At 44.4% G+C, this 15659-nt stretch overlaps 1 protein-coding gene across 2 annotated transcripts in view; it reads left to right on the top strand.

Annotated features, from left to right (window-relative positions):
* Positions 1–15659, top strand: part of SYN3 (synapsin III) — a 255111-nt gene that overhangs the window by 225286 nt on the left and 14166 nt on the right. For both annotated transcript variants that reach the window (XM_026657459.2, XM_026657458.2), the window contains exons 7-8: positions 6564–6706; positions 12770–12844. In XM_026657459.2, the coding sequence (XP_026513244.1) occupies positions 6564–6706; positions 12770–12844 (218 nt within the window). The remainder of the gene's footprint in view (positions 1–6563; positions 6707–12769; positions 12845–15659) is intronic.

Raw genomic sequence — 15659 nt, forward strand, 5'->3', positions numbered from 1 at the left:
CGAAGAGAGACATCGTAGCCCCAGTCAAACCCACCACCTACAATACAGACACACGCGCATGCACCCATCACCATCAATGCCTCACACGCCTCTTCCAAAAATCAGACCGCCACCTTAACCTCATGAGCAGCTGCCTGCCCCTCGTGCCCAGCTGGCGCACTAAGCGTGCACCCAGTGGTTCTATGTGCTGCTTGTGCAACTGCCGTGTCAAAAGTGTTAATTAGGCAACATCTAAGGTTTTCAATTGAGTTATTGTAGAGGAACTTCTCTCGTGCTCCATTTAGGTGGACAAGGGATCAACAATAACAGACGACTCTACCAACAGCCCTGGATGGACTCTCCCTAACAGGAGGGCTCTTCCCAAGAACAGAACCGAGCCAGTGGGCACTCAGTTAAAAATGGAGACATCTGCCAAATCAGGGTATGATGCCATCTGAGCCAATTGCAGCCCCACCCTGATATGGACAGGGGTCGCTCTTTAGAAGTGAGGGAGGGTGAGAAGAGGCATCCCTTCTTTCTTTCTCCAGCTGACTCTGTCCCTGAGCCTGTTGGGAAGGGGAAAGCACTGAGGGTGTGAATATCTCCCAGGTGTGTGATACCAGAACCCTGAAATGCCCCAGGAATAGAGCCCAGTACTGCAAATTCACTCAGAAAGCTTCTTCACCGCTCCCTGAACAGACCATGGGAAGGAAACAACTGTCAAATCTATCTATACACAGGAGAAACAGCACATATTTATGGGACATTCATTCATATATATATATATAAGAGCAACTTTCTATATAGCTACTCTGGTTTTATTTTTAGACCTCTCTAATTAGGCCAGTTTAAGAGCCACTTCAGATCCACACCAACCTGTAATTATGAAAACATCTTCCCAATACTGATCCCAGCTCAGATGAATTTATTGCATCGCAGAAGAAAAACTTGTTGTTCATAATAATGTGGTCAGAGTTATTTTTCTCTCACTGGAACAGAAGGATTTCTTTTTTTGTTTAAATATAGCGCAAACTAAACAGAGCCACTATGTAATGTAAAAATACCAGGGGGCTTTTATCAGGAAGGTTGACTCGTCACCTTGTCTCTCCTGGGACTGGAAATAGAATGTTCTAAAAATGAGAGCTTTGAAAATCCAGTGTATTAAAGAGGAAGCAAAAACAGCAAAAGTCACCTTGGTTTGTCAAGGGACAAATATTTTCCTAAATGGGGGACAAATAATGATTTAACATGTAACAGCACAGTCCAGTCATTGCAGTCTCTCTGACTCATGAGTCAGGAGATACCACCCACCTTGAAAATAGCAGGAGTATCCCAGTTTTTGAACGTGGGTCTGGTACCTTTTGCTGGACATGGAGAGCTGTGTCCGATCCAGCACACACAGCCTGGATTTGGGACTGCTGAAACCTGCGGCTAAGGCTGGCCTTTAACTAGAGGTGCTGTGAGGGAAGCTGTGAAGGGAAAATTCAGAATAATTTTATCAATTATTATTATTAATTATTATGAGGTGACCCCAGCAATGTGCAAGACAGTTCCAAATTTAATGTGAGGGTTAAATCCACTGTTGTCTGAGGAGTGGCGGGGGATTTGTGGAGAAAGGAGTCTGAGCAAATTTTGTGAGAATAGCCATTTTTGTGAGTCAATTGCAATATGGCACAAACCTTTTAAGAACAAGTAAGCTTGTGAGATGTTTGCCGTTTGAGATGGAGGAAAGATCACAAACTCTGTTGATGCTGTGTGACTTCCACCATTTGGGGTGGAAATCTCATGAGAACAGCTCATAAGATTTTTATCATATCTGTCTGTCTGTTTATGATAAGCCCATTGCTGCACATTTGAGTGCCATCAAACTCAAATCCTACCCAATTCAACCTTGAACTGATACCTTGTGTCTGAACCCAATATGGACACAGATAACTGCCTCATCAACCCATTTATAATAGAAAGTGGGTTTAAAGTGTGGAACAGAGTAAAGTTTGGGTCATATACAGAGAGAAAGCTAATGCACTCTTCTCTCTATAAAGGACTACTATAATAATTATGTACCTGGCTGACAGATTCTTTGCTTGTGTGGCCACATGACTAGTGAAAGTGGAAGAGGAATATGACTGGGTGTCTGCAGTGATCAGATTGGAGACAAAAAAGGATGTGATGACCCTGAGACTCTAGAGTCTGTGAACACTTAGGAAATATAAGCATGGAAATGGGAGTAATGGAACACTACACCTAGAAATCGGAGCTGGGGAGACCAGAATTTCCTGTCAATGCCCCTCGTTGCAAGGACCATGTGTTCTGACTCTTTGATGCCATAAAGTGGTTGGGTGTCCAAACTGTGACTGAAATACACAGTGCTGATTTTTTAGGCTCCCAAGATAATTTGAAATCCTGCCTTGCAGGAAGGTTATATTCACATTTCTCTGTTGAGAAATTCACTACAATTAAACTGCTCCTTAGCCCAAGCCCCGCAAGCTCCAATCAAATGGCATAGACACAAATGTTCATGGTAAGCCTTCCGGCCCCAGTGAGGATGTGAGTGGTGAGGAGATGCCTGATCTTCCAGTTAGTCAGAGTGCCGGTGACCTGGCAGCTACTGCAGCATCCATATCTCCATCTCCATGCACATTTCTGAAGAAAAGTGTAGATCAGAGAAGAGTGTGGTGGAGGCGCAAGAAATAGCTGCTGCTGAGTTTAGTTCCTTAAGTTTAGATGATCCAGGACTGTGGACCCACTTGAGCAGTAGCCTGAGGGACTTCCTTATACTTCATGGGCCACAGCAAGAGAAAAACTTCATGTTCCCCAAAGATAATGAAAACAGAAGTTTCCATCCAACACATTGCTGGCGTGAAATCCCCAATGGTGACACAGTGGAGAGGCCATGGCTTACATACTCAAAAACCCAGAATGCTGCATACTGTTTTTGTTACAAACTCTTCCAGTCTAATGTTCCAGCCACACTGGATTCTACAGGAACAAAGGACTGGAAAAATCTGGCTAGAAATCTGGCATGCCATGAGAAGGCAGCAAATCACCAGAGAGCATTCCATAGGTGGAAAGAGCTTGAGATGAGACTAAGGTTAAAGGCCACCATAGATGATCAGCATCAAGAGAAGATTGCATCAGAGTCTCTTTACTGGCAAAATGTTCTGAAAAGGCTCATTGCCATTGTGCGAATGCTTGCTACCCAAAACCTAGCACTGCGTGGCACTTCAGATCAGCTGCATGTGCCAAACAATGGAAACTTCCTTAAAATTGTGGAATTGATGACTGAGTTTGATGCTGTACTCCAGGAGCATCTAAGAAGAGTCACCACCCAAGAAATGTACACACACCACTACCTTGGAAAAACAATTCAAAATGAGATCATACAGTTACTGGCAACAAAAGTCAAACAGAAGATTGTGGCAGATCTGAAGTCAGAAAGATATTACTCTGTTATTCTGGACTGCACACCTGACATTGGCCATACGGAACAAATGACTTTAATGGTGCGTTTTGTAATAACAACGGAACCTAGTGAAAATGTCCCTGCAATGGTGACTGTCAGAGAGCATTTTCTAGAATTTATTGACTTTGATGATACTACAGGAGCTGGTATGACAAATGTGCTTCTTAAAAAGCTGGAAGATACAGGAATTGCGATAGCTGACATGAGAGGTCAGGGCTACGATAATGGGGCCAACATGAGAGGAAAGAACAGAGGAGTGCAGACACAGATCCAAGAGTTAAACCCTCGAGCTTTTTTTGTCCCATGCAGTTCTCATTCATTGAACTTGGTGGTCAGTGATGCAGCATCAGCTTCTAGTGGGGCTGCTGATTTTTTTAATGTAATTCAAAACATCTATGTATTTTTCTCTGCATCAACTCATCGATGGCAAATTTTGAAGCAACATCTGGGAACATCCTCTCTGACACTGAAACCACTGAGTGCCACATGATGGGAAAGTCGACTGGAGACGATAAAGCCTATCAAACACCAAATTGGGAAGATAAATGATGCCATAGTTGCCATTATGGAGGATAATGCTATGACAGGAACTGTTCATGGGAGAACAGTGGCAGAGGGAAATGGAATCACCAGAAACATACATAACTTCAAATTTCTGTGTGGCTTAGTGTTGTGACATGACATACTGTTTGAAATAAATGTTGTAAGCAAGAGACTCCAAGATGTTGACCTTGATATATCTGGAGCAATGGAACAACTGGACAAAGCAAAGTCATACCTACAGTCTTACCGGTCAGATGAGGGATTTCAAAACGTTCTGAAGAGTACACAGAAGTTGGCAGAGGAACTTCACACTGAAGCTATTTTCCTACCCATTCAAGAATACAGGAGTCACCGAAGAAGAAGACATTTTGATTACGAGGCATGGGATAATCCCACAAGAGACCCCAAACAACAATTCAAAGTTGAATTTTTTAACCAGGTGCTAGATTGTGCAATACAGTCAATTGAAGAATGTTTCATGCAGCTCAAGGAACACAGCAGTATATTTGGGATGTTATATGATATTCCAAAACTCCTCACTATACCTGAATAAGACCTACACCAGCAATGCAGGGCACTTGAGACAGTGTTTACACATGATGGCATGCGCGATATTGATGTGCATGATTTAGGTGATGAACTGAAAGCCCTTTCAAGATACATTTCAGCAGGATCAACTCCAAAGGTAAGGGCAAAACCAGTTTTGCAATCCACCTTCACCTCGGCTCTTCCAGTACTCAAAAATTCGCTAGATCTGTACCTCACCTAGGTAAGAGAGGTTTCAGAGTAGCAGCGGTGTTAGTCTGTATCCGCAAAAAACAGGAGTATTTGTGGCACCTTAGAGACTAACAAATTTATTTGAGCATAAGCTTTCGTGGGCTACAGCCCACTTCATCGGATGCATAGAATGGAACATATAGTGAGGAGATATATATACACATACAGAGAACTTGAAAAAGTGGGAGTTGTCCTACCAATTAATTAGCCTCTTAGAGTTTGTTAGTCTCCAGGTAAGAGAGAATTTCTAAGCCAGAATGTGACTGCATTTTTGTTTTCTGTTTGGAACTTACAAACTCTAATATAAATGAAAAAACACACCCATTGCAGGTTAGCAATAAACTTGTCATTATTCTTCTACTTACATACTCAGAGTGGCAGCTGCCTTCCCATGATTTTAGGTAGACATTTAGAATAGCTCATTCATTCTTTACAAAGAGACACCAACCACCAATGCATATGTTTCCTTCAGACTGATTTACATAGATCTGTGGCTCTTTCCAGCCCCTTTCCACACATATATGGATTTAGTTTGTAAACTCTTGAGGGTAGGGACCATCTTTTTATTCAATGTTTGTACAGTGCCTAGCACAATGGGGTCCTGATCCTTGACTGAGGCCTCTGGATGCTGCCGCAATACAAATAATAATGCATGATGAAAATCACATATTCTCCGGATCCTATACTATAGACCTACTTAAATTAACACATCCATCTCCACACATTACCATTTGGGGGCATTGTAGTTGGCCAGGCTTCACTGATGCACAGAGTAGATTTTTGCCAGTGCACATTTCTAAAGGCTGTGTTTGGTGACATTAAGATAGTAACATTGTCTGGGGTATGTTGGTTGATTGGTTTTTTGCAGTATTGGGAGAGGAGATGTCACGTTTTTTTTCTTTACCCTTTTTAGTAGGTCTTGGCAGAGAGCTGATTATCCTCTATACTTAGTGATTCCTTTTTCCAGCATTTCTTTTTTGAAAGTTCCAATGTATTTCCAGTAAATAAATATAACACTGTGAAAAGCTAGTTTCCCAGGAAATTTGCAGCCCTTCGGGTATAGACCTCAAACCCCTGAGCATCGCGCCATCCCGTTCCTTCTACACCTCTAGCCAGCCTCCCCCGCACACACTCCCATGACCTCCAGCTTGCACTGCCTGCGGTATGTAGTCTCCCCTAGGAACATCATCCTCATGGGGCTCGTGTTGTGTACGCTTCCAGCCTGGAGTCCTGTGCCAGGCCTTCGCGTGAAACTAGATAAGGGCAATGTGAAGTGCTAGAGATCTGGAGACCAGGAGTGGCAAAAAAAACCAAAAAAACCCCAAAACCCATCTCGCTTCTTTATGTTCTGGTATAAATGACTATTTCCTGGTCACTCCTGGTTTTCTTTTCTCATCAGACATTTAGTGGTAAATAGGGTAAGAGTAATTTACATGCTTGGAGTTAAGTTATGCTACAAATCTATAACGAATGCTTTTTGGGGGCATTTCAGCTGTGTAACTCCCATTAAGTCTTACGGGGAAAGCCCCATGGGACCCTTTAATCATAGGTACATGTTCTCATTACTGATCCCTCAGGACTTGTACATCAAGGAGGGAGACATGCCAGTTAGCTAGGTATGTGTAAGGTTTGCCTGGATGAAGCATCCTTCTACCTACTGTCGTCCCTGCTTCAATCTCTCTCTCCTTATTGTTTAACTGTCATTGTGCTCTGCTATTCATCCACTGAGATGACCCCTCCTCACAGATATTCCTGTTCCCTTTGTGCTTGCCGCTCTTTGGCTGGATTTCGGCAATTGCAGGTAAAAGTTGAGAACCAGTATGACTTCCAGGACATGGCCAGCGTGGTTGCCATGGCGAAAACCTACGCCACCACTGAGGTGTTCATCGACTCCAAGTACGACATCCGAATCCAGAAAATCGGCAGCAATTACAAAGCTTACATGTGAGTGTGTGCTCTCGTGGCTGGGCTGGGGACGGGGTGGCGGGGCGGAGGCTGTAATTGGAAAGAGACATTTTTATGAATGTGGTTTAATTAGTGTCTGCTTTGGTCAGGAATAGGTGGCTCATTTAAGTTCCTTGAAGAATAGCCCTGGTGTGCTTTCACCTCTTCCCCATGCTGATCCATCTGCCCACAGATAGTTGCTCCATAACTCACCATCAATGCTTTGTTCCCAGGCTGTAAATCTATCTGTACCTGTCTCCAAGCTTAGCCTTGGACAGGTACCAGGAGATAAGCTTTACTCCCCTATCATTGCAGTAACTTGCTTTCTTAAAAGTCCCATCTCTCCTGACCATATAGACAAATCCTCCATCTCTCAGCACCCTCTAGTGGGAACAGACACCACAATCTTTCCGTTTCAAGTGAAATATTAAAAGCAAAGGGGTGGCCTACCTTACCTCATTGCATGCCCCACTTTGGCATGAGTCAGAGCCAACCCATGGAGTTTTACAGTGTGACTGACCCACACCTCCCCCACTTTAGCCCCCTGACCCGGGAAATTATTCATTCCGCTGCCGTGAGGTAACACCATCACAATAAGAAATTGAAAGAGTGCGGTGCTAGATTATTAGTATTTTGTCATTTCTTATTAGTTATTATTATTTGTATTGGGGTAATGCCCAAGAGCCCTAGTCCTGGACCCAGACCCCGTCGTACTAGGCACTGTATAAACACAGAACAAAAAGAGAATCTCTGCCCCTGAGAACTTACAATCTAAGTATAAGACAAGAGACAGCAAGTGGGGACAGACAGACTGATGGAGGAGTACACGGATGCAATGAGCAACACTGGTCAGCATGATAGGCAGTGATCTCAGCGCACCAGCTGCCTAACCAGGGTCAAGTTTTTGTAGGCATCCTGGCAAAGGAGAGTTTGGAGGAGGGATTTGGAGGTGGATAATGTATTAGTTTTGCAGGTGTTTACGGGGAGCTCCTCCCATGTGTGTGGGGCAGCATGGGAAAAAGCACAAAGGTGCTTGTTTGAACAGTTAGGAAGTGGGCCCAGAAGGCTGGAATCCTGGAGCAATCAGAGGTGGGAGTTGACGTCTCGAGTTAGAGGGGTTAATATGGGCATACAGCATAAAGGGTAGGTGAGGACTGCGGGGGCTGCTTAGATCAACACAGAACATTACATGCTGGGAGTATAGTCTCCCCAGCGGCAACTCCAGAATGAAGAGAGGCACCACCAAGTTCCATTCCATTTCTGACCCCCTTCCCAACTAAGACCGTGTACATACCTCACAATTGCTAATTTGTTTGTCACAATGACTGTAGGAATAGTGATAAGGGTCAGAAAAATGGCAGCTAGTGAATTCATTGTATGCTCCTGGCAGAAATTAAAAAGCACCTATCCCAAGCTCTAGTAGAATTTGACGTCAATTAAAAATAAAGTCCATATAAATAAATAAAACAGTTCATTTCTCCTCACCCCAAACCAACTGAACAAGAAAAGGCAAATAATCTGGCTAATCCAGAAGTACCAGCCCTTATCAAGCTGCAGAATTCTAGATAAGTATTTGGGTCTGGCAGCATGCGCTTAAGGGCATCAGATAGATGAAACATTGTCATACACTACTTAGCACCAGTATTATTGTTAGTCTAGGATCTGTGTTCCCAAAACCCCAGCTGGTGCCCTGGTGCTAACACAGTTACATGAGACAGACAAATGTATATACCCACTTACTTTGCAACTAGAACTGCCCAAAATCCCTGACCAGCATCCTAGCAGAGAGGCAATTAAATAAATCAGAGAGAGATTTGGCCACTCTTTTCATGTCTGGGACTTCACGGGACACACAATTACTTAGTGGAAAGGCAATGAGAGAATATTAGTTTTAAATCTGACCCGGTCTATAATATTGCAATCACCTAATTTTTCTAGCAGTGATGTCTCAGGAAAAGCCTGACTCAAATGACTCAGAAAAGAGGTTTAAAATGTCCTTTAAAATTCCCTACCGCACTGACCTACCTTATCTAATCACGGAGCAGAAACAATACCATGTGACACATGTGAACAGTTGCACTAATAGCCCATCCCACACGGGAGCAAATTTGCAAGCAATTGTTTGCTAAATAAAATTGTTTCCCATGAAACATTTGTCGAACAGTTACAAATAGGGAAGAAATCAGTGAAAATCAAAGCCAGTTCATGAAGAGAGAAAAAGGCCAAATTCACTGAATGAATTGTTTGCTACAAAAGTTCCTTTGTCCTATTCATGGAGCCATTACTGGAAACGAGTTTGGGATATCTGTATAGCCAGTCTCTGTTACTGATTGTTCCCTATGAAAGGTATCTGGTAATGGAGTTTATCCCAGTGCCAGACTGAAAATAGACTTTTTCTATGGGATAAACAAGTCCATTGTATGTCATATGAGAGAGGTGAGGGCATCCAGCCACTGACAATCGGGCCCCTTGAAAGTGTTTCAAGTTGGGCTCTCAAAAATGAAGGCATCCAAAATCACTGGGCTCTCTGGAACATCTTGGCCTTTAAGTTTGAGAATACCAGTGTCTGCTGTAATGTCAGTCAGAGAGAGGACTCTCTTGGTATGAGTGCAATGGAATCAGTCCCTATGATTTCATACTGCCTCCCACACATGCAAAAACTCAAAAGCTCACTTCCTCCTGAGGACTGTGTACACAGTTCTCTCTGGAATTTGTCTACTCTGCCTCCAGGGTTTGACAGCGGGAGGATACTACAGGGTGACTAGCTCATCCCTCCCCACCCCAGATGCAAGTATACTTTCTTCCAACCCGTGACTGAGAGACTGAGTTCAGATTCCCATTGACTCCGGTGGGGTTACTCCAGACTTACACTGATGGTGAACACCTGCTTAGCCTATAACTAAAGCCACGCTGAAAACAACAGATAAATAGCCATGTGGCACACGCCTATAATTCTACTGAATGGGTTTGGGGGACCTCATAATGCTGGTGAACCAGATAAAACTCAAATAATAATTGTGCATCAGGGAAAACAACTGAAAGAAGTGGCAAAAATTATATCAGAATCCCAACCAATGGGGTGGGATTTTTACCATGTTTTTTTAAGGCTTGCAACCTGAAGGTCGCGTTGGACTGCCAGCTGCTTCTGAGTACCCCAGGTTGGTAGCAGCAGTTGCCAAGAATAACCCTTGCCCTCTGCACTTAACAAGAGGGTTGTACCCTTTTTTTTTTTAAGACCTTACTCCTGATGTTCGTGCTCTTGTCCTCTTGCAGTTGAATGGCTGCAGTGGAGCCAGAAACTGAGCTACAGCAGAATGGAATGGCCCAGTTATGAAGTGGTGGTTCACACAGTGAGCATATTACACCAGTGCTTCATGATTCACACTGTCTAGTAGTTCATTTGCAGGTGAAATTTAAGATGTTGGCCTTGACCTATAAAGCCCTATATGGTCTGGGTCCCTTTTATTCGAGAGGCCACTTTTATTTGTTTGACCGCCATGGCAATTAGGGCCATTGGAGGCATTCAAGCTAAGATCCTCTAGTATAAACAGTAGAGGTCTGGTGGCAGGGCCTTCTCAATGAGGAGCCCTTGGCTCTCAAATTCACTTCTACCTTGGTTTGCCAAAGCCTTAATTTGGTGCCATGCTGCAAGACTCACCTGCTCTCTCATGCTGGGAAGGGAGTGGATTTCATGAAGGTGTGGTGGAGCTTATGTTAATGGTCAGGACAGCTTTTGAGAAAGTCTCTTTTTAAGATTTTTTTTATATTTGACTGAAACTTTTAGTATGTTCTAGATGAAGCATCTGGACTAGAACATCAGATTGGCTCAAACAAACAACTAGATAAACCAACCACTGCAGCAAAGCTGCACTCTCTGGAGCTCGCCCACATGGAATTTCCTTGTATTACACCATAGTATAGCTGCTTTTTTGATGGGGTATCTGTTTACATATTCCAAATACTTCTTTTCAATGCTGATATTCCATCATTGTGTTACTAATCTGAATCTGGGAGTTCTCATCACTGATGAGATTTTGGATGTCATTTGTCATCAATCACTACAGGGCAATTTTCTGAACCCACATATTACAAATAAAGAGCCGTTCCTACTGAAAAGCTGGGAAACACAACCCCAGAAAGGAGCATAACTTAGGGAGACAGAAGGAAAGAGAGGCTGAGAGTTGAACACTGTCCTTAGGTAATGGAAAAGGCTCAGAAACCTCAAAGAGGGAGGATTCTGTTGCTTAAAGAAAAGGTCAGGAAGGTGAACGGTTTTGGTAATAGGAAAGGAGGGTTTGTGTGTGTGATAACCAGTAGTACAGCATGTGATAATATCTTACAAATAATGCAGCACTTTCCTCCCCAGATACTAGTCTAAACCATACTCAGGAACCACTTCACCCCTTCTGAGTTGGATCCCAGGAGCCATTTAACAGTTTGCAGCAGCAGTACATACATATTAGGTTAGAGCAGAAAAGGAAGAAGGAGGCCATGTCTATTTGAAACATTTCTCAGGAAATTTTAAGTGGGCAAAATGTAATGACCCAACTTTGAATTTAGCCTGGACACCAGGTTTAACACCTCTGCTCTTGTGAAAAGTGCCTTGTGATCTTTAATGACCAAAAATGATCAGGACTTTTCTACATTTCACTGAAAAGATTATGTCAGCAGCAATCAGCATCTCCCAGCACCACACGGCTACATTGGATCATGACTGGTGCGGGGAAAAGAGTGCCACCCACTGAATCACCATGCATGCTTTCTGCAGCATAGGAGTGTTTCATGGGTGTATCAAACACACTGATGGGATAATATCTTACAACTAATACAGCACTTTCCTCCCCAGATACTAGTCGAAACCATACTCAGGAATCTTGTGAGATCTGGCAGAACTACAGCACAAGGTGCTATCATTGCAGGCCGTGTAAAATCTGCCTTCTTCCTAAGTGCAAAGAAATGAACTAGCCCAGCACTTGACAGACAAATACAGAGCTCAGAATTTGCCAGCAGCAGCATCTTCTGTTGAAATTCACAGCCAGTTACAATTAAGGAGATTTGGAGCATTTTACAACTCTAAAAAACCTTTGGGAGAAGTTGGCGGGTGGGTCCCAGAGCAGGTGGGCCATTGAGATTAAAAAAGAGGGGACAGACAGACAGACTTTCCAGGCCACCACTACAATAGAAGCCAACCTCAGAGAGTAGTTTATATCTGACTTCTATGTATCTTTTCAGTCACATCTTTGCCAGGAGAATTACATATGCTTAGATTCTACAATGCAGAGCATAAGGTTAATTATCCCAGAGGCGTTTTGCAGTCTGTGACGAACTGGGTCTGTTCTTACTGTGGTCTGTGAATGCTGACAGGGGAGTGTGGCTGGGATGGTCGGCCTTGGGGGATGGGAAACTGACTGAAAATACCTGAGCCTGTAACATGAGAACCCAGGAGGGGGCTGGGACCAGGTGACACCTTTGCCCGGGAGACTGAACAAAGGCTGTGGGTGGGGTCGCTGAAGGCAGAGTCTGGGAAGCTGGCTGGTGAGGTGGCTGGAAGGCAGGGAGGGCTCTGACCCCAGGAGGTGGGCTGGGGTGCCCAAGGACCCCAAGATGGACCTAACTGTGGGGTATCCTGTTGTCTGTGCCTGCAAGGCCTGTCTTGGACTGTATTCCTGTCATCTAAATAAACCTTCTGCTTTACTGGCTGGCTGAGAGTCATGATGAATCGCAGGACGCCGGGGGTGCAGGGCCCTGAGCCCCCCCATACTCCGTGACACAGTCATCTTGGCTTTTCAGGATCTGATGTGTAAAAGGAGAAAAGTATTCACAAGGCCACTACACGTCACCCATCCAGCTGCAGACAAAAGATGCATTGAGGTTCTTAGTTCCTTGCTCCTAGTTTGAGTCTTTCATTTACTGGATGATCAGAATTTGTTGGGAGCACTGTGGACTGTAGGACTGGAAAGGACATCCTGCTGAATCACCCATGTTCCCCACACACAGTTAGGTGTGAAAACTACCTCTTTGGAGGGGTTGGTTTGTCATCCTGTGATTGGTTTGTTTTCCCAGGAGGACATCCATCTCTGGAAACTGGAAGGCAAACACAGGTTCTGCCATGCTGGAGCAGATCGCAATGACAGAGAGGTAAGGAAGAGAAGGGGCTTTCAAAAAAGAAAGAGCAAAGCTGATACTGAAGCTACAGCACGACTTAAGCACATGCTTAAAGTTAAGTGTGGTTAAGTGCTTTGCTGAATGGGGTGAACGTAAGCACATGCTCAAATACTTTGCTGAATACTGGGCAAAAATGAGGGGTTGACAGTGCTGGCTAAATCCAGGTATCATGGTGACAAATCGAGTGCAAATTTAACTCCCCTACAAACACATGCATAAGTATATACACATCGGCCACTGTGCTTAATTCTAACCTGCAGCACCTCTGTTATTCCTATCCCGGCTGTTCCTGTGCATCTGAGTGCTCACCAGGAGCAGCCTCTGCTATTCCACCTCTGGGCATCTGAAAATTCTGCCTCTCAGGAGAAAGGGTGGTTGATATGGACGAATGTCCATTAGTAAACTTGGTGAGACCACCAGCCCCATTTCATTTGTGTCTTAGCCTGGATTTTGAACCCAGACACCCTCAAGCTTCCCTCCAGAATATACGTGGCTCCCAAGAAGCTGCCCGGTGGTACAGGAGCAGCATCCAGTTGCAGCTGCACATGAGTGGGCCTTGCAGCGCTTAGTGCATTAGCCTGGGCATCCTGCTTGAGTCACAGAGTTAATCCCCAGGGTAAACAGCGCATTCCTGCTGCCCTCCTCCTCCATACAAACCCAGGGCTGGAAAGAGCCTGCTTACTGGAGTGAATTTATGGTGATTTAACAAGTTTCATAACTGTGCAGATGATGGGGGCTGAAATAGCCTCCTATTCCAGAGAAGAGCAACAAAAATGATTAAAGGTCTAGATAATATGACCTATGAGGGAAGATTGAAAACATTGGGTTTTTTTAGTCTGGGGAAGAGAAGACTGAGAGGGGACATGAGAACAGGATTCAAGTAAAAGTAAAAGGTTGTTACAAGGAGGAGAGAGAAAAATTGTTCTTCTTAACCTCTGAGGATAGGACAAGAAGCAATGGGCTTAAATTGCAGCAAGGGCGGTTTAGGTTGGACATCAGGAAAAACTTCCTAACTGTCAGGGTGGTTAAGCACTGGAATAAATTGCCTAGGGAGGTTGTGGAATCTCCATTATTGGAGATTTTTAAGAGCAGGTTAGACAAACACCTGTCAGGGATGGTCTAGATAATACTTAGTCCTGCCATGAGTGCAGGGGACTGGACTAGATGACCTCTCGAGGTCCCTTCCAGTTCTATGATTCTATGATTACCTCCTCTGAGTGGGGGTGTGGCTTCGCTTTGTTTCCTCATTGAGGCAGGGAGTGACAAGGAAGGATTTATTAGTTGTATATGCTATTTTCTTGCCCCATCCGTATATGACCTTGTGTTCTTGCAGGTTCATCATTAGATCATGAAGATCAAACTATAGGTGCTCCGGTTGCCTTCACGATCATAGGCTCTTTTCTCCTTCCCCATTAGGTCTGCATAGGTAGCTCTGAGATCCTCAGTGTTTTCCTGTTTCAATTTCCACCCAGTGTGAGAGTCCTGCTTGCAGATCTTCTGCTTTGAGATTTTTTGTATTGAAATGGTCAGGACCACCGCACAGCTGCACAGAAAGAAAACAAGCAAAACTCATTCCCTCTCCTGTTCCAATGTAGGGACAGCTGAGGGAGCATGGTCGCCATCATAATGCATCTCTTGTCATTCCCTCTCCTCTTCCAGTGCAGAGACAGCTGAGGGGGCACCCCATCGTACATGGCCTCCTGCTCCTGCCAGCTCATGTTCCCGTGCTAGGACAGCTGGAAGCAGGGGCTCCCATTATATAGCAACTCCTACTCTCACTCTGACACAGCAGCATATATTCAACAGGAGGGAAATACTTGGAAAGCAGTAATATTAAATGGATATAGGGGTTATTGGGAACAGCTTGCAGGGTGGTGATGTAGAGGAAACAAATGAAAAAGCCTGTGCAGTTTGGGGCTGTATATTCAGAGACATCATGTCACAGAACAGCGAGGTAATAGCCACTCACTATAGAGCTCCACTCTGGCTCTCCACACCTAGAACATGCCAACTGCCGGGCATCTCAGCATCAGAAAGTTGTCTACGGGGGGGTGGGGAATTCAGGGCAGAGCAATAACAATTTCAGGGACTTTCTTCTGAGGAAAGATAAAATGAATTAAACATTTACAGCTTGGCTAAGTGACACGTAAGTGGGGGAGATTTGAGGTGTGTAAATACCGGTGAGAGATAGAAATGATTTCAGGTGGTTCGAGGGGATATAAGTAGGAGTAGGGAGTTGATGTGCAATGAAGGAAAATGTAGGCGTTCATCATGCAAGATCTCCTATTTCCTCCATTGCCTGTAGAATAGAGGGAGGGGATGCCTCATCATCATAACTCTGAGTTGCTGTGAAGAGCGTTCTATACACTTCCAGAGGCAGAGGGTCATCATCATCATCATCATGTTCCCATTATGCAGTGGTGTAGTTCCTCTGCTCCTGTCTGTTTCTGACAAGTCTTTCAATGGTTCCCCAGCTGTGCCCCAGGTTTTTCAGCTCGGCTTCCACAGCTCTTCGCCATGTTGTTTTCGGGTGGCCTCATTTTTGCTTGCTCTCAGGTGTCCATCTTATTGCTACTCTGGTGATGGAATCAGTTTCCATCCGAAGCACATGGCCAATCCATCTCTAACGCCTCCTGGCAATGATGGTGCTCATATCCTCTTGGCTGCACTGTGTCAATAGATCTTGGCTTGAGATTGTTCTGGGCCAAAAGATACAAAGGATTTTTCTGAGGCAGGTGGTATGGAATGAAGACAGTTTGGACATGTCATACTTTCTCATTCCCCAGCA

Source organism: Terrapene carolina, unplaced genomic scaffold, assembly GCF_002925995.2.
Source record: "Terrapene carolina triunguis isolate 2854851 unplaced genomic scaffold, T_m_triunguis-2.0 Scaffold247, whole genome shotgun sequence".
Classification (NCBI taxonomy): domain Eukaryota; kingdom Metazoa; phylum Chordata; order Testudines; family Emydidae; genus Terrapene; species Terrapene triunguis.